Source organism: Microcebus murinus, chromosome 5 (assembly GCF_040939455.1).
Source record: "Microcebus murinus isolate Inina chromosome 5, M.murinus_Inina_mat1.0, whole genome shotgun sequence".
Classification (NCBI taxonomy): Eukaryota; Metazoa; Chordata; class Mammalia; order Primates; family Cheirogaleidae; genus Microcebus; species Microcebus murinus.
Window position 1 is genome coordinate 69,782,095 of NC_134108.1, and position 22,137 is coordinate 69,804,231.

Genomic DNA, 22,137 nt, shown 5'->3' on the forward strand with positions numbered 1-22,137 from the left:
TCAAATTATTGGCCTTATAGCTAATATCTGAGGTGTCAAACATTAGATATATCTGGTAATTTATCCACCTATATAATTTTAACTTTGTAATTTCACTACACTTTATTTAAAACAACATTCTCCAGAAATAGCATGTGTATGTGGGGGAGGGGTGTGTGTGTGTGTGTGTGTGTGTGTGTGTGTGTGTGTGTGTGTGTGTGGTGAGAAAGAGAGAAGAGGAAAGAGAATGAGAAAGAGAAAGATTGATTGATTTTAAGAACTTGGCTCACAATATTGTAGGAGATGGCAAGTCCAAAATGTGTAGGACAGGCTGGCAGACTGGAGACCAAAGGAAGAAGTGATGTTGCAGTTTAAGGCTGAAAGTAGTCTGCTATCAGAGTTCTCCCTTCTGGGATCTCGGTCTGTTTACTCTTAAGGCCTTCAACTGATTCAAGGAGGCCCACCCAAATGATGGAGGGCAATATGCTTTACTGAAAGCCTACTGATGTAAATGTTCATCTGTTTTAAAAAATACCTTCACCAGCAACATCCGGACTGATGTTTGACCAAATATCTGGGTAATGTGACCTAGCCAAGTTGACATAAAATTAGCTATCATGCAGCATTTGTTTAAAACACAAAAGAATAGATTGCAATTTGAAATTTGATTGCTTAACCCTAAATAATTAAAATATTTTACTATTGGGAAAATCAGAAACATAGCAGAAAGCAGGCAAAATCTACAGAAGTATGTGCTGTTTTCCAGTGAAATTTTTCTTTCAAGGTTGTGGCAGGATGATAAATGGGGGTAATTGATGTGTGTGGGAAAAGGAAGAGAGATATGTTTGTGCAGTTCAGGAGCAAGGAAACTGCCTTTGCAAATGGTAAACATGTATGTATGTACAAGTTAATAGTAGAGGAGAATGTAGGAGGGAAAGTGCTCTTTTTTTGTTACTCATTTGAAAAACACTTTTGAAGACTATAGAATGTGAAAGTCATGGTCTGTGCTTTGGGTGAGTTTCTAGCCTAGATAGGGAGAGAATCTGTGTTAATCTGCACACAGATTAACATCCTGCCAGTTTAGAGAAGGACAGATAGCACCATGGCAGCCAGGAAAGACTGGGAAAACTTTGTGAAAAAAGTGTCTGTTGTGTGTTTATTTACTCAGTTTGATGACCTCAAAAGACACTAGATTAGAGATTAGGAATTTGTTTCTAATTCTCTTGTGATTGTGACTCAGGGTTTAAGAAGGCAGTAGTGCCATTATGATAGGACTTTCTAATTCAGTAGTCCTTTTCCTGGTACAGAGGCTCTTGTGGACCTACCCCTCTGCTCTTAGGTGGTTGAAGTTCCTCCCCCTGCCGCCCCCAGCACACACCCCCCTCCCAATCTAATGGAAGTAATTCTAATCTCTAATAAAGCTGTAGACTCACATGAGAGATGATTTTCTTATTTGCTTTCTAAATTGCTTTCTCCCCTTTTATTCTCTTCTCAGTTCCCAGTTTTACTGTACTAAAGATGTGCAAGTGTGCAGCGTAGTGACTTGAGAACTCCATGTAGACCTAAGACCTTTATTAGTTTAACACAAAGTGGTTGCAGAATCAAATCCTTGCAGTGCGAGGACTTGACCTAGGATCACATGAGACATGAGATGGTGTGCCAGTGTGGTTTTCCTCAAAGTCACTTTTCAGCTGTCCAAATATTAGGGATTATTTAGAGAGGCATATTGGTGGGAGTCCAGAGTGGAAATGTCCCACCACTCCACAGCTAATTTTTGAATGTTGTGAAGACTTTATAATCCCTGCCCGATCCTTGGGGAATCCATAGCCAGCTTTTTGCTGGCTTTTATACAAACCAAGGCTGGTCCTTGGGCTACCCACATGCAGATGGTTCATGTGCTTTGGTAGGCTAATTCCTTCTCATCATGTGTATGTTTCCCTATTCACCTGGAATTTCCCATCTGAAAAGGAAACATCTAGGTGAGCATTTCCCTGAAAAATTAGAAGACATTTTATAGGTAATGGTGCACTTTAAACCTCAGCAGCAGTTGTAGCCTAGCGCTGGGATGCTTTGGAAGGAAGCATCTCCAGACAGCTACAGCCAGGGGCCTGTGGGAGGTTCTGTGCCCCCAGCCGCAGAGGACTCTATACCACTGTCCATTTCTCCTTGAAGATCAAGTGGGGAAGCAAAATGTTATTAGGGGAGGTTGTGGAGGTCTCGCTGGTGGAAGGAACTTGCAATGGCTGAGGTACGACACATCTGTGTTTGTGGGCATGTCGCTTCTGCTCTCTAAGGCTTGGTTTTCTCATGGGTTATATTGGAATCATAAAACTGTGAGTGAATCAAATGAGTGCATGTTTATGAGGAGTGCTTTGTATATAGCATCATGTGTAAAATAGAAATAGGGCCACCTTGCTCTGGTGTTCGTGATTCACTGTTACAGCCTTGACCCTACCCTACTGAAGTGAGTCAGTACCTGCTGTCACCAAAACTTGCAGGGAGCCACATTTTTGTTATCCGTTTCCCCTTTGGTCCTTGCTTGACAAACTCCATCATGGGAATTCAGGTCATCTGGAAAATTTCCAGTCAGCAGGGAGTGTTTTCCTATTGAGCTGTTCTGTAAGACTAGATCCAGCTGTCTGTCAATCAAACCTCAGGCACTTTTGACTCATCACATCAGAAATAAACAATATCATGCTTCTTTGGACTCAAATCTAGTGTCTTTAAAGTTGAAAAACATTTATTAACATGTACATGGGAAAGCACTCTGTGTTTGTGGACATAGATCCATATGACTGTCTGTGTTAATAGGTAAGACCAAAAAACCAAAATTCTCTGTCTAAACCTAAACAGAACAGAGAGCATAGAACATATCCATCAGATAATGTGATGGACATTATCATTTTGGTCTGCTTGTTTATTAGGCCAGAAATTCTGGATCTACTTGTTAAATGAGCAAAACATTATTGACCACTCATTATTATAAGTTTGACAGTTCATTAGAAAGCCAATAATGCTATCTTATAAAGAAGAACTGAGGCTTGTTTGTTATTCTCTAAACATTTCTGTGGATACACTAAATTTTTTCTAGGTAACATTGAAAATATATTATTTTGCTTGAACAATCTTCAGAGTATTATTGGCAGTTGCTCCTTAATGTGCAGACATAGGCATATACATCAGCCATTTCTGTTCCTTACCCCAATATACCCCACCTGAAGTCATTTTTGAAATATAGTAAGGATATAAACAAATAAAATTTAAAAATATATAACTCTATAGAAAAATATGCTTGAGACAACAGAGTGTTCACAAAACAAAAACTTACTTTTCATTGACTAGTAAACAGAAACCTATAAAATTTTTGTTTCCTTCGTTCCAAGTCAGTCCAATCTTCTGGAATTGGCTATGCACTTACTTTTAGTTTATAAATGTTGTTATTTTGTTCATTGTTATTTGTTTACCACTGGCACTTTGTTTCTTAGTTTGGAGAAGAGGAAGAGTTCCCCCTTAAACTCTCCTATTACCCAAGATATCAAGTGAATGTCATTTTGAGAAATAAAGAGGGAAGGGCAGAAAGTAGGGTTAACATTAACAGTTATTATATTGTTGGTCATTTTTGCTATTTTATGTTCATATCTAAAAGAGTATGTGAAGATCAAAACTTCTAAAACACCAGTCAGGGAGTTGGAGCTTAATCGACTGCCTCTTTGGGCCTGGCCCAGTGATAACGCCTGCCTGCAAAATATATATTCATAGTGAATGCACATAAACGTGGTGGTGGGAAGACCAGCCGTGAGCCAAGGGACCTGGCTTCCGGGTCCATCCCTGAGGATTCAGAAGTTTCTTGCTCGTGTAGACGTTAGCTTCTTATTTATAAATTGGAAGATTAATGTCAGTTTTTTCATACTTAAATATGTCAGTGTAATGTCACACAAAGCCCTGCCTATCAAACAGAGAAGGGGAGTGCCTTCCCAGTTGGAGGGCAGGAAGCAGACCTCAGCTTCCCCCTCACCTATTATTCTTTTTTCCCCAACATATCTCTGGAAAAAAATAAATAAAATAACTACCGGGTCCAAATATCTGCAAGGTGCCCTCAATCTTGCTGATATATTGTAGTTCCTCCGCTATAGTAAATAATGTGATGCACATTTTTGTACACAAAAAGCTTTTCTGAATTTGGAATATTTCCTTTGGGTAAATTCTTAGAAGTGGCACCATTGGGTAGAAGGTAGTTGAACCATGTTGTCATATTTCTCCAACAGAGTCTGAGAGAGCCAGCGTTTCCATTCTTGGGAGCCTGAGTTTTGGAAGCCGCCTTGTGATGGAATAGTGGACACTGGGCTCTCCTGGCAAACCAGAGACTTTGTGAGCCACATACAAAGCAGATGCTAGTGTGTCCTTAAAATCCCCTTTGCCTTTGAATAGACATATGTAGTCACTGATTAGGGAAAAATTCCCTCTGAAGAAAACCTTGTGTGCAAATACTTATTTTTAAAGAATGGCTGTGGTGCAATTTAAATAATCATTTCAATCTCATTTTTAGTTTTATTGGTTTGGACTTTGTATTCCATTGGGCTCATTATAAATAAAATGCTTAAGCATTTATTCCTGTATTTTTAGCAACAGAAAATTTGATGTTAAATTCACATGGTTGTACACAGTGCATAGTGATTTTTATTTTGTATTTTTATTTACATTTTACAAAAAAAACTTCCTAGCTCTCCCTGTTCAATTCTGATATATTTTATTAAATTGGAATAAAATATGTATCCTTGGAAATGTTAATTTCCAACATGGATTTATTTAACATATTAAATATTTAGTCATGGTGTTGAGGTTGAACAGAGGTTCCTGATAAATTTCACTTTTCTTTCTTTGATACAGATCATTCTACATTCTATGCACAAATACCAGCCGCGAGTCCACGTCATCCGTAAAGACTGTGGAGATGATCTTTCTCCCATCAAGCCTGTTCCCTCAGGGGAGGGAGTGAAGGCATTCTCCTTTCCAGAAACTGTCTTCACAACTGTCACTGCCTATCAGAATCAGCAGGTATTGTTCTCAGAATTGGTATCTTTCTAGACTTTTCATTGCAGGTATAAATAGGAAGTTAGCTGTCCTCACTATGTCTAAATATTATGAATTATCATAAAGGATTTGTCATATATGACATATAAAGAGAGAGAGCATGCATGTGCATGGGTGTATAGTAATAACAATTGTTTATCCATGATTCCCCAAGTAAGGCTACTCCAGTGAGGACTTCTTAAGACAAGAATATGTCTCATGACTGATAGTATAGGTTTACTTTCCATTTTGAGATATTGAATCATGATGTCATAATTAAAATTAGAAAGCATGTTTACTGCCTAGGAAACAGACATGTAAAGTACAAAAATGATGAATTGTATTATAGAGCATGGGATTTGGTAGCTCATCTTATTTTAAAACTACAGCCCATGAATTGTGAGAAATATTTCAGAAGCATTTATCCTGTATGGTCATTTTGGTATATATACAAAAAGGGCAATATCTTTCAAGATATGCTTTAACTGTGATAAAGGGTGATGTACATGCTCGTAGTCTGAGAGATCAGCAGTTGTGGAGTAACCCTTTCACAAAGTTATAAACACTTTGAGAAGTGAGTGAACTATTTCTTTTCTGTGTGAGTCAATATATGTATTTCTTTAAGGCTGTGTCTACATGTGTCAAGTAGGTGGAAAATTGAATTGGAGGCAAATATGTAATCTGTGCAACCGCAGCTAGTTTTCATAAGGAATGTATGGAGGTGGATGTGCTCTGTGGTAGATTTTTTTTTTTTTTTATTTCAGCAATCAGCAGAATTGTTTTAGGTAGGTCTTTACTTCTTGTTACAGTTATATACATCACAATTAAAAATATAAGTCTTCATAATCTCTCCATTATGGTTTCTGTTGTAAAGTGTGGGAGATCTGGATCCCATCCCCTGTGTTCTTTAGGGCTGAGCGGCTTAGCAGTTCCCATCTGTGTGGAGACGCCAGTCCCACCACTGAAACGGCTCTGTCCTCTCATGCGTGCATCGCCACTCTTTTATACAGACTTTTAGGAAGGAGCATGAAATAGAACCTTTAGAAGGTCCAGAGATAATTAGGAAGAGATAATTAGGGACAGAAAATGATTTGGGGGGGCAAAAAAGTAATGCATAATGAGAAAATAGCAGAGGTGCGTAGTTCCCTTTTTTTTTTTTTTTTGAGACAGAGTCTCACTTTGTTGTCCAGGCTAGAGTGAGTGCCGTGGCATCAGCCTAGCTCACAGCAACCTCAAACTCCTGGGCTCAAGCCATCCTACTTCCTCGGCCTCCCGAGTAGCTGGGACTACAGGCATGTGCCACCATGCCTGACTAATTTTTTTTTATATACATATCAGTTGACCAATTAATTTCTTTCTATTTATAGTAGAGACGGGGTCTTGCTCTTGCTCAGGCTGGTTTTGAACTCCTGACCTCGAGCAATCCGCCCGCCTCGGCCTCCCAGAGAGCTAGGATTACAGGCGTGAGCCACCGCGACCGGCCGTAGTTCCCTTTTAACAACCCAAATTCATCTTGTCTTTCTCTCTCATATACACATAAATTAACTGTCTTTTATGTGTATTTTCTCCCTACACTCTGTAAGTACAGTAAGTGTGATGCCCTGGGCTTTTGGCACATGTTGGTGACTAATGCCAGTTAGTGCACACTGATGAGTTGATTAACATGGCAAAAAAAATTAGAGGGGAAATTGATAAAGATAAAATGGAATCACATTCACTTTTAATTTCCTGGCTATTATTTTTAATAACTTCTGGAAAATTGGTAAGCAGACTCACCAAGTTGTTAAAGCATGGGCTCTGCAACCTAGGGTCCCAGCCCATTTCTACTGCTAGCAACCACCTGATCTTAGGAAAATTACTTAAGCCTCAGTTTAAAAGAAAACATGAAATTGGGATAATAGCTATGCATAAATTATTTTGATAAATTAGTATGCATAAAATGTAGCATACAGGCTATGCACTCAATAAATACAGTGATGTTAGTGTAAAAATAATGATAGTAATAATGATATATCTCAATTTAGATAAGGAATCATTATATAAATCTATATTCTTTAAATAGTATTTTAAATGAATATGTAAATTATTTGATGTTATTTAACTTCATTGAAATGAACAGAAAATTGAGCCATAATGATCTGTAGAGAAGAATTGCTTCAACTACAGAATGGCAGACATAGTGAATTAATTATCAACCCTTTCATTATATCATTTATATGTAGTTTTATCCACATCCTAAGACAGTATCATATGGAGCACATGTGTCTTAAGTGTTGCATGGCTGATTGGAGGATGGCTGAGAGCGTGCACAGGCAACATAGGGGCCTGCAGATGACTTTCCAAAGATGCCTTTCTTTGTCTTAGTGCTATCCAACAGTTTTGTCCTTAGCCAAGATGGTGCAATCAGAAGTATGTTCATTAACTTTGAAGAGTTCATTAAGCCAAGGAATTTAGAAAGCAAAGCAATGATGTGCTTCTTAGAAAATAGGCTGTAAATTCCTCTGGGCAAAGTAGAGAGACCTGGTAAGAAACAGATGGAATGTTATTTATTAGTGTTGAGTTCAGGATGGCATAACTAAAATAAAGAATTTTTTAATGGAGATGATTAGACCATTTGTAACAATCCTCTTCCCCAAAATGTTGATGTCTTAGTGGGCAAGAAGCTGATTGTGAGTCAAAAAATTAGAACTCTAGGTAAAAATAAAACATTGTCTATAGGAACCATTTCATTATCCATATGTATTCCCTAACATCATGTTGTATACCTTAAATATAACATAATAAAATTTATTTTAAAAAGCTAGAAAATAAAACACCATTTATTTCTACTACATGCAGTATGGGATTTAATATTATTAAAACCTTCAAGTAGTGGTTACCGCTGGTTAGACATTCACTGTAGTGCTCTGACCAGGTTAGGACTCCACAGATAAAAGACAAAAGAATAAAACTGTCAAATGAGAGCCTCAAGGAAAGTTAAAGGAGAGACAAAGAAAAACACAGAGGTAGAAAATTAAAGGAGTGTGTGTATTATTACCTAATTCTGAAGAAGAGAAGACTGCATAGCAGCTTAACGATATTCAAAAGTAAAAATAACTGTTAAACAGAAGTTGAATATTTGTTGTCCTACGTGACCTCTAAAGTGAGAGAAACAGGATTAAACCACATCCTAGAGTTAAAAGGAAGAACTTCAACTCAGAGAGGATTGTCAAACATACAACTAGTTATCAACAGATGATTTAGAATCTCCATCCCTAGGAATATTAGAAGTATAACAAACTTATCTATTACATTTATGCAGATTAGAAAGGAGTGGGGAAGTGTTTTTTTCACAGTAGGTGAATGTTCTAGATGATTTCTGAAATTTTCTTTTAGATTTACTGCTAGGATATTAAAATGCCTGGGGAATGGAAGAAAGGTAAACAATAGACTCCTCTAACAGTTAATTTAGTTCTGCAGTCATTTCTGTTTTTAAGAACCTTACTTGACATTTGATGTGATTTGTTTTTCTGCTCTGCAGATTACTCGCTTGAAGATAGATAGGAATCCATTCGCCAAAGGCTTCCGAGACTCTGGGCGTAACAGGTAGGTCTCAGTGAAGAACATTCTGGTTGTGATAAACATATTTGATTTTTGTATTGTGAATTTTTCGTTATAAAGTCAATGGATAAAATTACTGGCATGGTATTGAAATAATTTCTGGTGAGGATTTAAATTTGTTAATACTATTGGGCCTCAGAGGTAACTTATTTTTGGAATGTAATGATGTAGAGTGCCCTAAGGTGAACTCTCACGCACGATGCTGAGGTGAAGATGAAAGCTCTCAGGGTGTACACGGTGTATGGTTTTCTGAAGGCGCCTTGAGGAAACCTGCCCCAGCAGGCCCAGGGGCCTCCGTATTCCAAGTAAACATCCTTGGTGCCTCTACTATTGGTTTAGAATTACCTTAGTGATGACACAACTATCTATTATTTCTGTCTGTGGAGTATGTTGGGGTCTCTTGTTAAATCAGATTTCCAGCTGGAATATGAAACTGCTCCCCATTGCCAAGAGAGAGCTTATGTTCTTTAGTTTCCAGATTTGTCTTGGCTCCCCTGACAGCCACACACTTGTTTATTTTTTGTGTCATGTTTTATGGTGTTTATACTAAGTGGGCAAGCTACAATAATGAATTCCACTCTATTACTTTTATCAAAAAGCAGATCACCTAGTCGGTATGCCAAGAGTTTTTGAATTTATTGGTATGGTTCTATTCCAATACGGTTCAGTACAACATTTTCTAAAATAGTAGTAATAGAGAATAATAATAATAATAGACTAACATTCTCCAAATGCCTTTTCAGGGTAAGGCTTTGATTTCAATGTTTTCAGAAGCAGCCTGTTTTTAAAAAGAAGCATTTGAGAAATTTTTTTTACTTTTGAAATTATTCTAATACTCCTCAAAAACTTGGTATTACTAGGCTCTGTCTACATGCAGTCAAAATGACCCTAATTATTTTTAGAAACAATTTTACTTGAAAATTCAGAATGAGAACAATCCAGATTCTCAGTTCTTTCAGTTAACTAATTGGGCAAGGTAGATGATAGAGACATTTTCTCAAAATACACTCAAGTGCTTATAGAAACTTGTCTTTTTCATATGAAGTGGTGTCATTTAAACACCATGCAACATGAGAACTAAAATGCACTGAGGGTAGAGTAGCCTTCAACTTAGTGCAGGTGAGTCAGTGAGGCTGATTCATAGCAGGGCTTCCTTCTGAAATTCTTCACTCTATTGGAAGGTTGGCAAGTATTCTTAACACATAAAAATTGTGTGCTGTATTAAAATTATTTGATGTCTTCTTAGATGTCTATTTCAATATGGAGAAAAAAATTGTTTGGCTTTTGTTACATTAGCTCTTGTTAACCTTGCTTCTCAGAGGTGTTTCTAAAAATTGAATGCAAATTGAATCATACTTTAATAACCAGAGATGATCACTTACTAAGGTAACTGAAAGGAACCTTTGGGATAACTCCTATTCCACGTTGACAAATGCTTTGAAGGAATCATCTTGTGATTTTTTTTATAGCAAAATAGTATTTGTCCATTTAAGAGTCTCGAATTACTTTCAGGTTACTTTTTCTTAAGCAGAAAAGGAATTTATTAAAACTCACGTTTCAGGTGGGGCAGCACTCAGGCTTGGAGAATATACAACCAGGAGCTATGTCCAAGCTATCAATTGCTCTAGCAAAGACTTCACTGCTACTGACCTGGGGGTCAAACTGCTTATACCCTGTCAGTTCATTTTTGAAGCAAGAAATTAAAAAATATTTTTAAATGTATATTTGGAAAAATAATGATAGTGAATGAACTTTCTACAAGAAGTGAGATGATAGATGCATATGACAACTTTCCAGGAAGAATTCTAGATATGTCAGCATAATGAAAAGACATTTGGTTATTTAAATTTGGTCAGTGAAAAAAATCAGTGGCATTGGTGAAAATAAACTACCAGTCCTGTTATTTGGTATGGCGAGGTCAAAATGCTAGCTTTGGTATGGATTTTTGCATTTCTTTGGTGTTTTGAGAATAAGTAAGCATGGCATCCATGGTACTTGCTGCTATTTCTTCCCTGGCTCCAAACATTTAAACTTTTTAATAGACGCACAGAAGATAATGAATTATGTTTTAACATTTTCTAAATTATGTTAAAATTTTTAATTTTGCTCCAAGTGTCTAAACAATATCTTGGTACAGGTTATACTTGTTGAGCCTATACAAAACTTTCTTGGTAGTGAAATAAAGTTTCAACTTTTTTCCTCATTGAAATTATTTTTCTTATCATAGGTTATTTACTGCTCACTTTGGAATGCTAAATATCCATAAATCATTATTTTTCTTTTAAAAAGTCTAATTTGAACATTTTCCATTGATACATGCAACAGGTAGATATGGAGAAGAGATAATCAGTCAGCTTTAAGCATTTCTAATTTATGTAGTATTTTCCTTTTTTTTTTAAAAAAGAGCCTAGCTTATATATAAGACTTGGTGGAGGGTGGATTTTAAAAAATATATTAATAGAGAAGAAAGCTCATGGGAAAAAGTTAAATATATTTCTTTATTACCCCAGTTCTGTTGTGCTGTTATTACTGCTTTTTAAAACAAACTATTTTATCCCCCCCCATACCTGAAATAAATAAATTGAGCAGGACAAGAAATAAACATCGACTTGTGATTGTTTAAACTTTATAAAACAATTTGCTTTAATTAAAAATTATCCTTTTCTGGCTATTTATGGCTCTGCAGCCTATTTTATAGGAATCAGTAGCTTCAGCCCTTAAAAGCTCTCCTGCAAGACATTTGCTACGTGAGAGAGAATTTATGTGCTGAGAATAGTTTCATTCTTCAGTTAGGCCTTAGGTTTGACCCTATAAAATTTTTTACTCAGGAAGGTACAAAAATTTCTTCTCTTTAAATACTTCAGGAAAAACATAACCATTTTACTAAATAAACTTGGCCATTTGATAGCATAAATTAGGGTGGTGATAAAATGTGGAAATTGTTCAAAGGCATCTTGTATAAATTATCGCCTTGGCTACACTCCTGCAGGAGGTGCCTTTTATCTTTTCTTTAACTAGACGGGAAAAGTCTCCATTACTGAAGAAAATGAAGGCTTTTTTTAAAAAGTCCAGATTCAGCTAATAAATATTTTATAACTGTTTCCTGCAAAATATCTGAAATCCTTTCTGGAACTTGCAGTGTGAAACAGCAGCCTCAGAAAAAATGTCAATAGGTCCAGATCAGATCATTTGTAGATAAGTCACCTTTAGACTATCTCTAAAGCTTAGGGTTGTCCATTCATGATGATCAATAACTTCTCCCCAAGAATTTGGTTTACGGATTTGTATTTGCATAATAAAGTTTATATCGCTAAAGCAAATAATGTAGTAATGCACATCTCTATAGTTAATAAATTTCTAAGTCCAGTGGTTACATGTACATTATCTTGGTAAATTCCCCTCAAGACTGTTCCATAAGCACTTTGGTATCTTGAATATTTAAAACTACCATTACCAAAACTCATCTGTGTGGTAATAAAAAGCTGTGTCCTGGCATTCTTTTGCATTTAAAATAATCTTGTTTCTAGAAAGTCATAAACATTTCACATTGGTTTAAACTGAGAAGAGGGTAATAAGCTGAACAGCACCCAGGGTTCGTTTAGTCCTGCATTGTATACAAGCCACAGGCAACGTAGGGTTTGGGGACTTACCAGGCCTGCCAAACTGCCCAGGAATCAATATTTTATTGTACAGAAGATATTACTGAGTGATATGATCTTGGATTTGGCTTATAGTTTGGCCACACGTATGATGATGTCTGGTTTGGAAAAAAAATCACTTAGAATGAAACAACTTTAGAGCTAGGAGGGATTTCAGAGCTTTTGCAATCCCATCCTCACTTTGTGGGAAACTGAAGTCCACGGAGGTTAAGAAAGTGACTTAAGGTCAGACAGTGAGTTTTAGTGAGTTGCAGCCTCAGCCTAATTCTCCTGACCCCAATCTAGTGTCCTTACCACTAAATGATCCTCTGTCTGTGGCATGCTGCTTACGTCAGAAGTCAGATTCTGTTCTTCCCTCTCACTCAGGGCCAGGTAAAGCAGATGCAGGTCCCCTCTGTCCACTTTGGCAGCCCCACACTAGCACTTTTTGAGGCTGTGGACATCTCTTTAAAGTGCTCCCAGAGCACTCCTTGAACCTGCAACTTAAGGGATGGGTCAGGTCCACATGTAGTGTCATGAAGGATGTGTCCACGCATGCACATATGTGAATGCACATGCACTACCCATCCACATATGCACAGCTGTTTCCTGTCACTACAGAGGCATGCTCCTCTCCTCATAGAGTGAGGACAAAAATCAATAAATTAATGGAATTATAGCCTGAAACCCTACGGAAGCCTATTTTGTGTGTGAAACCTCGGAACAGAAGGACAAGTAGTGTCAGATAGTTTTATCTCTACACAGATCACTTACCACTGGTGTTTAGAGAGCTTTAAGTGACTTCCTATGGTGGTTTTCTCTAGTCTTGGTTCATAGTTCATGACTTGGAGTGCAGGGGATCCAGAGGAGGCAGCACCTTGAGTCAAGGTATTAAAGATATCCGACAATCACAAGAGATACCTGGGTATTACTGGACACCCCAGGAAGCAAGCATTTCCTACAGTGGAACTATAGGCTTTCTGGAAAACATAATGTTATCTAGATTAACAAATTGCTTTTGATCCCCTCAGATTAGCTGAGTTTTCCAAGAATATTAACAGGTGTCTTGTGTGGCTTCCATCCTTTCGTGTTCCTGATGACAGAATGGTAGCCCATCCCCAAAGCATTTCTTCCTACCTGTGGCTCCTAACCTGCCAGTGTAAGGGGTACTGTCAATACCAGTGCTGTTTGCCAAGATGATTATTACTGGTAGAATCTCCAGGTGCTACTGGAGATTACTTTTTACTCCAAAAGTAACTAGACTACTTTTGTCCACCCCAATCCTCACCCTTCCCTTTAGAATGGGTTTGGAAGCCCTGGTGGAGTCATATGCATTCTGGCGACCTTCACTGCGGACTCTCACCTTTGAAGATATCCCTGGAATTCCCAAGCAAGGTAACTCACAAGTCTCCTGAGTCATATAAACATCCAGTTCCGGCCTATAAGTTCAGGCACTGGAAGTGTACAAGTCATTATTTACACTTCCAGTGGCGACCTCATCACCAACACCCTCTTACTACAGAATCCATCTGTTCTTTCTATGTTATGGGGGTGGACCAGGAAAAATGGCTGTTGTGGTCCTAAGTTAAACCTTGGATATTTTAGGCTGTTTATTTCATGACCTTGACCTCATCCTTAAATCTTGTATTAAAATTAGAGGTAGAATCGTGGGCTCCAATGCCAGGTACACTTCCCAAGAAATTGCTGATGCTGGTCTCAGTCCACCCTTTCTTGGTGGCTGCTTTCTTCTCTTTCCTTCAGCAGTGTTGCCTCCGGGCAGGGTTCTCCTGTTGGGTTAAGGATGAGATGGTCAGGCACACTCAGGCAGACCTCCCTGGGCTCATCGCTGAACATTTCCCACCAGCCAGGGCTCCCTCAGAGGGAGCTGCACGGAAAGGAATGGTGCCTCCATTCTGGTCTGCTCAGTCGGTAGGACCTTCAGCTCACTCCTCACCATGAGCCTGCCCAGCTCCCTTTGAGAATTTAGCATGCTGGGTTTTAGGTAATTATCACTGGTTGGATTGGGCTTTTAGATTATTTTGAGAAGCCATATAAAACACCATTGCTAGAGCATTGAAGGTTTTACAGCCTGTCTAGGCCCTTGGAATTCTCCTCTCCACTTAGTTCTGTGAGGTTTGCAAAGATCAATCTGCCGGCAAATCCAGAAGGGGACAGTCAACCACCATCACTGTCACTGGTGGGACACGGGGTTAACCACCTCTCTAAGTTTCACAGGACTCTTTATTTGCTGGCCCTCTGCTCCTGTGTTAGCATGTGATGCAGCAGCCTGTTTTCTGGCTGGAAATGAGATTTTTGAAGCGCTACTCTAGGGCCTTACTACAATAGCCAAGATCTGCATGGTACAGTCCCTGATGCACACGAGCTTTCATTGAGAAGTCACAGATATATTTGAGGCAGTGTTTGTATCTTTGACCAGTTTGGTTCTTACCTTTGAGTGACTTTTTTTTCCTTACAAGAAATATATTGATACAGAGCAAGTTTTGCTAAAAGAGTAAAAAGGTGGATAGAAGAGACATGATGGTTACACTTTTGAAACAAAATAACAGTAAGATGAAATTTATGTTTTATGAAGTTGCTGGTAAAGTCAATATTCGTAATATTTACCATAGTAAATAAAACTTTGAGAAAGCTAATTGAGGCAGAAAAATGAAAATTCCAATTGATAGTGTCCTATTATCTTCTGTAAAAAAAAAAATATCCTGGGGAGATAATTTGCCTTAAAAATATTGACAGAATCTGTATTTAAATTATTTCAATCCGAATGCAATTAGATTATGAATTCCTTGAAAGCTGAGACCATCTCCTTTTCCTCTTTATAGCATCCCCCAGCCCTGCCTTGCAACAAGCTTATTGCATGCTTATGTCTAGCTCATATTTACAAGATTGAAAGGAAAAGATGGCCATGGGGTCGTTCTTTACATTTGAACTTCTTTTGTAGGCAATGCGAGTTCCTCCACCTTACTCCAAAGTTCTGGGAATGGCGTTCCCGCCACCCACCCTCACCTTTTGTCTGGCTCCTCTTGCTCCTCTCCAGCCTTCCATCTGGGGCCCAACACCAGCCAGCTGTGTAGCCTGGCTCCGGCTGACTATTCCGGCTGTGCCCGCTCGGGCCTCGCCCTCAACCGGTACAGCACGTCCTTGGCCGAGACCTACAACAGGCTCACCAACCAGACCGGCGAGACCTTCGCCCCGCCCAGGACTCCCTCCTACGTGGGCGTGAGCAGCAGCACGTCGGTGAACATGTCCATGGGTGGCACTGACGGGGACACCTTCAGCTGCCCGCAGACCAGCTTGTCCATGCAGATTTCGGGGATGTCCCCCCAGCTCCAGTATATCATGCCTTCACCCTCCAGCAACGCCTTTGCTACTAACCAGACCCATCAGGGTTCCTATAACACTTTCAGGTTACACAGCCCCTGTGCCTTGTACGGATATAACTTCTCCACCTCCCCTAAACTGGCTGCCAGTCCTGAGAAAATTGTTTCTTCCCAAGGAAGTTTCTTGGGGTCTTCGCCGAGTGGGACCATGACCGATCGGCAGATGTTGCCCCCCGTGGAAGGAGTGCACCTGCTTAGCAGTGGGGGTCAGCAGAGTTTCTTTGACTCTAGGACCCTAGGAAGCTTAACTCTGTCATCATCTCAAGTGTCTGCACATATGGTCTGATGAAGTCTTTAAGTTAAATTGCATTTGAATCTCTCCAATGTATTTTCTTTCTTCTTTTTCTTTTTTCTTTTTAAAAAGGCAATATGGAAAGCAACTATCTGTAGCTTGTAAAATGTACATATAATAGAAAATGAAGGCTCACTAAAGTTTTTTGACCTCATGGTGAGATTGTAATTATCTATGGTATAGATGGATACTGTATATACGCAGCATGTGGAATGTTGCAGCCTCTGTTTTTACCCCAGTTCCTCCTGTTGCACAGAGTTTTGGCATGCATGTGGTATGTTTAACCAAAGTTCTCAGACTCTTTTTAAAAACAAAATGGTAAACTTAAAACCTGGCAGCAATACTCACCAGACGAAGACTTATAACTTAATTTATCAGAAAAATGCTCTGAACAGTTTCATACTTGAGTGTTGATAACCAGCGGTGACCAGCAGATAGTCCTGGGATTTCTGTTATCCTTGGACACAGTGTGAGAACCTAGCATACAAAAGCCAGTTGAAATCTTAGTATTAGCTCTGAGGTATTTGTAATCATGAAGGATTAGCTTTTTTGTTCCTGCTGCTGCTTATTTACCACATATATTATGTGACCTTGGGTCTTTAAAAATGCATAACCCACAATAATTATTTCCTTAAGGAAGGTAGAGGAGAGGCTTGTGATTTTTTTTTATTATTATTTTCGTTTTCCATTGGGCATTTAAGAGGTACTTATTTATCTGCAGAGAATACATTTCCAGTATTTTGGATTTGTGACTCATTTTATTTAGTTTATCAAATAGGCCATTAAAGAATGTCCTATAAAGATTTTTAAATTCAGACTTTCACCAGGGAAGGAATATATTGTATGAATGGAGAGGCAAAAAGAAAATAAATCCACCTCAAATTCTTTAATTCCAATGAGAAATGTATATCTTTTTAAACCAAGAGGACTAATATTGTCACCTATCCCTTAGGTTTTTATATAGTTTGGTTTTTCATTTAAGATATTTTTTTCCATCCTGCTTTGAGCTTCTTGACCCATGCTGTATAAGTAAGGAAAAATGCATTCATGCTATTTATTTATGTCTTGTAACTCCTACGAATTGGAAACCTCCCCCCTCCTTAACCTTGTCCCTCTCTCTCAGTCGCTCCCCAAACAGCTAGGTCCTAGCCTTTATGGTGTTAAATAACTCTACAAGGAATTTCAAGAGGTTGTCTCTAGCTATCTGTCTTCTGAGAAGTGTAGTGCAAAGGCCAAAGCCCATTACTCTATAAAGGCCCTCTCGGAGTACTGAGGAGGAAGATACTAATTATGATAAAAGAACTATAAAACTTTTAACCTCAACAGCATTTTTAACCTTGGAACTGGAGAAATGAAGACAGTAGTGTGTTGTTTTTTTTTTTAAATCTCTAAAGTAAGGTATGCATGGTTGAAGAGTTAAAAACAAGTAACTTTGGTAGCACATTACGAGATAAATAGAAAAGACTAAAAATACATTGATGAGGAGCATTACTGTCCTGATGAGAAAGTAAAATGATGTATCTGCACATTGACTCATTACATTTTATATATTTGTCAAGCAAAAAGAAACGTGATTTCCTTTCTTTGCTAAACAGAATTGTTTTAACTCATTCCTAATTTATGTGGGGGAAGGGTATAGCTCCTGATCTGCTTCTTTATTTTAAAACTGCACAACTGTTAGAAATTAGGGGGATATACTGTTTGAACAGAATTTGCACAGGATGTGATTCTGTTTAGTAGATACTGACAAATTTCCTCCTGGATTCTGTAGCAGTTCATCAAATTAATACTGATTTTTACATTTAATTAACAGGAAGGGAAATGAAATATTTGCAATAGGTGTATCTATGAAAGATGGTTGAGTATGGTATTAATAGCCTAATGAAGATTTGGGAAAAGGCTTTGAGAACGAGTGCTTGGTATAATTCAAGGGGAACAGAGAGTTTTCCATCTTGAGAAAGCATGGAAAGTAATGCTCTATACCTTAGGTATTAATAAGAAGAGTGTTTCACTTTTTGCTTTTGGTAATTTGAGATGACATCTATATGCGTAGAATGTTTTATTAATCTTTTTTTGGTAAAATTTAGCAATATTGTACAAATGCTGTTTCCTTTAGGTTTTACTGTAAATAGTAATCACCATGTCACTTCAAAGACTAGCCTTTTATTGTTGTATTAAATGACATGCATACATTGATAATTATAATTATATATCTGTATTTTATTAAAAAATGCTTAAGAAATTATATTAAAGTGTGTTATTAAACCTTTTTATGATTTTGGAGGATAATCATTTTAAGTGTCCATAAATATTGTTCCATGAATTGGCACACACATGCATACCCCAAACACAAATTCTGTAGCTCTCAATTACAAGGCAGGTTGAAACGGGCCTGCTGTTCATTTTTCATGTGTTAAAATATAATTTCTTGGTGTGTTGACCATGTCATTGAAGGTGAAGGCCCTGACAAATGTTGAACACATGAAAATTTGAATGTGCAAGGAAGAGGGCAAGTGGTATGTTTTGTTTTAAGTCCAAGGGAGAAAGGCAAGGATACAAGAATGAGCTGCTTGCACCACTGACCAGTGATGACAGATGACTTCTATGCCCCTTGACTAGTAAACATTCCAAGGGACATCGTGCTGGGGTGAGGTTGCTGCTATCAAGACCAGTCACATTTTGAAAATTAACACTTGCTTCCATACAAGCTCCCTCCCAGAGGTCAACAGCTTTTCACAAGTGGAGCACCCAGTTGCTGACCCTTGATTTCTGGAATGTAGGGGGTCAGGAGACCTCGGTGGCCCCCAGAGGAGGTTGGGGGCACAGTGTATCCTATATAGGGAAGGATCGCACTCACTCTTTACATTAGTTAGCAAAATTTTGAGCAAAAGGAACCTCACTTTTAAAATGTAAATAGCTCTTCATCACCCCCCAGATACAAACCCACCGGAAACTCACACCTTAAGTGTGCAATCAATAAACAGCTTTGGAGATAGCTGAAGGTTTGCTTAGGAGAAAAAAGTAATTTTTGTAACAGGGCAATTCTAGGAAGATTTGGGCAGGACTGGGGAGGTACCAGGAGACATATCCCTAACTAAACTGCAGAGTCCCATGAAGTCCTGGTGCAGAACCATTAAAAATAATCATGTCATAGACTTTTTTCAGGAGCAGTGTAGAGTTGGTGGATGCTATGCTTATGCTCTCTCTAATTAGGTTTGTAAAGAATCCTTCAAGTGTAACACAGTATTGGATTTCCCTGTGGGGAATTTATTGGGTCATCTACATGAAGGTATTCCTAAGCTTTCCATTGGGAATTATAATTTTATTAAGTTGTTACCATGTTGTATTTTAATTGCATTGTTCATCCTTTCTGAAAATAAGTTCTCAGATAAGTTGAGAGTGAGGTTGACTATGTGAGCAGTTAAGTAGACATACAGCACATCATTCTAGAAACTGAAAGCTTAAAAATTAACATCAGTGATAGAAATGAGCAAATAATATATATTCAAGTATAGAAACATTCAATAGATGTATAAACTTAGTATCCCTCTCTATTATGATAGGTTTTAAAATTATTTTTATGGAATTTTGGTTTGGTTAGAATATCATTACCTTGAGAATTAGGGAACTTGGTTTCAAACTATGGATTTCTCAATCATGATGTTGGGCAAAAACTTAACAATTTTAGGTCTCAGTTTTCTCATGTGTGAAACAAGTGGCTAGAATGAGAATTGTTACTATTCCTTTTAGTTTCAAATTCACATGATCCTAGTATGTAAATATTAGCTTAATATTAGGAAACTAGTTTTATAAAACTAATATCTTTTGGAATGTATGTCTATTTATTTTTAGATGTATATACAGTTTCTATATCTTTACGAGGAACATGACACTACCAGGATTATTTTCAATTTGTTGATTATATAGAGTTTATCTTTTAAATGGAACTACTCTTTAGTTATATAGGACAAATTTTAGTATTTTAATATTTGAAAGGTAATGTATTTGATACTTTATAGTGCATATTAAAATATATTAATAAAATTTTCTTTTCATGATGCTCTTAATTGCTTGGCATAAAATTATTTTGGAATATTAATGACAATCTAATATTAATCTAATATCTAGAGATCATTCCAAATCCATTCAAACATTTAAATCTTCAAGAAAACCCTTGAAGTTGTCTTTTTGAAGGGTTTTATTCATGCTGAGACTCAGACACATAAAATAATATGAAGTAGTTTATTACTCTGCACTTCTCTGAGTTTATACAAAGCTGGATCAACACGCACATCCTATGTCTATGTTTTAAATCATATTAATCAGGTCACTAAAATAACTTAATAAAGTCAAGACATTTTTCTAAATAACTATATTGAGCTATAATTCACGAACCATATAAATCACTTATTTGAAGTGAACAATTCAATGGTTTTTAATATATTCACAGTTGTGCAACCATCACCACAATCAATTTCAGAACATTTTAATCAGCCTGCAAAAAACTCCATGCCCATTAATTGTCACCCTCCTTTTCCCTCCATTCCTTCTTTACCCCCCAAGTCCTAGGCAACCACTAATCTACTTTCTCTCTGTAGATTTCCCTAGCCTGGACATCTCATGAAATGGAATCATACAGTATGTGGTCCTTTGTGATAGGGTTCTTCCCTGCTTACCAGGGATGTGTGAGGGCCCTGGTTTCCCCACATCCTCACCAATTGTCATTATCAGTCTTTTTGATTATTGCCAACCTAGTGGCCATGAAGTGATGTCTCAGTGTGGTTTTGATTTGCATTTCCCTGATTATTAATTATGTGAGCATCTTTTCCTGTGCTTTAGTGGCCAATTGTATTGATTGATTGATTGATTGATTGAGACAGAGTCTCACTTTGTTGCCCAGACTAGAATGAGCCGTGGCGTCAGCCTAGCTCACAGCAACCTGAATCTCCTAGGCTCAAGCAATCCTACTGCCTCAGCCTCCCGGGTAGCTGGGACTACAGGCATGCGCCACCATGCCCGGCTAATTTTTTCCATATATATTAGCCAATTAATTTCTTTCTATTTATAGTAGAGATGGGGTCTCACTCTTGCTCAGGCTGGTTTCGAACTCCTGCTTTCGAGCAATCCGCTCGCCTTGGCCTCCCAGAGTGCTAGGATTACAGGGCCAATTGTATTTAATGGCAAATTGTATTATGTATTAATGTATCTACTTTGGAGAAATGTTTATTCAGCTCCTTTGCCCATTTTTTTTTTTTTTTTTTTTTTTTTTTTTTTTTTTTGAGACAGAGTCTCGCTTTGTTGTCCAGGCTAGAGTGAGTGCCGTGGCGTCAGCCTAGCTCACAGCAACCTCAAACTCCTGGGCTCGAGCGATCCTTCTGCCTCAGCCTCCCGAGTAGCTGGGACTACAGGCATGAGCCACCATGCCCGGCTAATTTTTTTATATATAAATCAGTTGGCCAATTAATTTATTTCTATTTATAGTAGAGACGGGGTCTCGCTCTTGCTCAGGCTGGTTTTGAACTCCTGACCTTGAGCAATCCGCCCGCCTCGGCCTCCCAAGAGCTAGGATTACAGGCGTGAGCCACCGCGCCCGGCCTGCCCATTTTTTTAATAGGTTGTTTTTTTTTTATTACTGAGGTATATGTATTCTTTATATATTCTAGATACACATCTCTTATCAGATATATTATTTGCAAATATTTTCTCCCATTCTGAGGGCTATCTTAGCCATCTTGATGGTGTCTCACAGCACAAAAGGTTTTAATTTTGAGAAAGTCCAATTTAATTTTTCTTTTGTTCCTTATGCTTTTGGTATGAGGGCCAAGGCATTTTGATGAACTCTTTTAATCTAACTTTTTACATTCTTACTACTAGTAGTAGTAGTAACAGAAGTGCAACTTTAAAGTGCTTTTCAGATGTATAAATTTAATAGTACTTGATAAAATACTCTTCCTCCCAACACACCTGAAGTGTTCTTGGGGAAATAAATTATTCCTTCAGGGTCTTAAAGGGAAGATAAAAGTATCCCAAAGCATCCTGAACTTTTTATTACCACAGAAAATGGTTGGCACTTTAAATATTTATTCAATCAGTAAATATTTATTATTGACTATCGACTATTTCTTTGGCATCGTTTTAGACATTTGGGATACAGCTGTGA

General features: G+C 37.9%; 1 protein-coding gene across 2 annotated transcripts in view; it reads left to right on the forward strand.

Moving 5' to 3' along the window:
- The window catches only part of TBX18 (T-box transcription factor 18), a 31,360-nt gene extending 11,212 nt beyond the window's left edge, over positions 1–20,148 (forward strand). For both annotated transcript variants that reach the window (XM_012755454.2, XM_076003135.1), the window contains 4 exons: positions 4,867–5,034; positions 8,570–8,634; positions 13,588–13,682; positions 15,247–20,148. In XM_012755454.2, coding sequence (XP_012610908.2) covers positions 4,867–5,034; positions 8,570–8,634; positions 13,588–13,682; positions 15,247–15,971 — 1,053 coding nt within the window. In that variant the 3' untranslated portion in view covers positions 15,972–20,148. The remainder of the gene's footprint in view (positions 1–4,866; positions 5,035–8,569; positions 8,635–13,587; positions 13,683–15,246) is intronic.
- Positions 20,149–22,137: the final 1,989 nt, after the last annotated feature.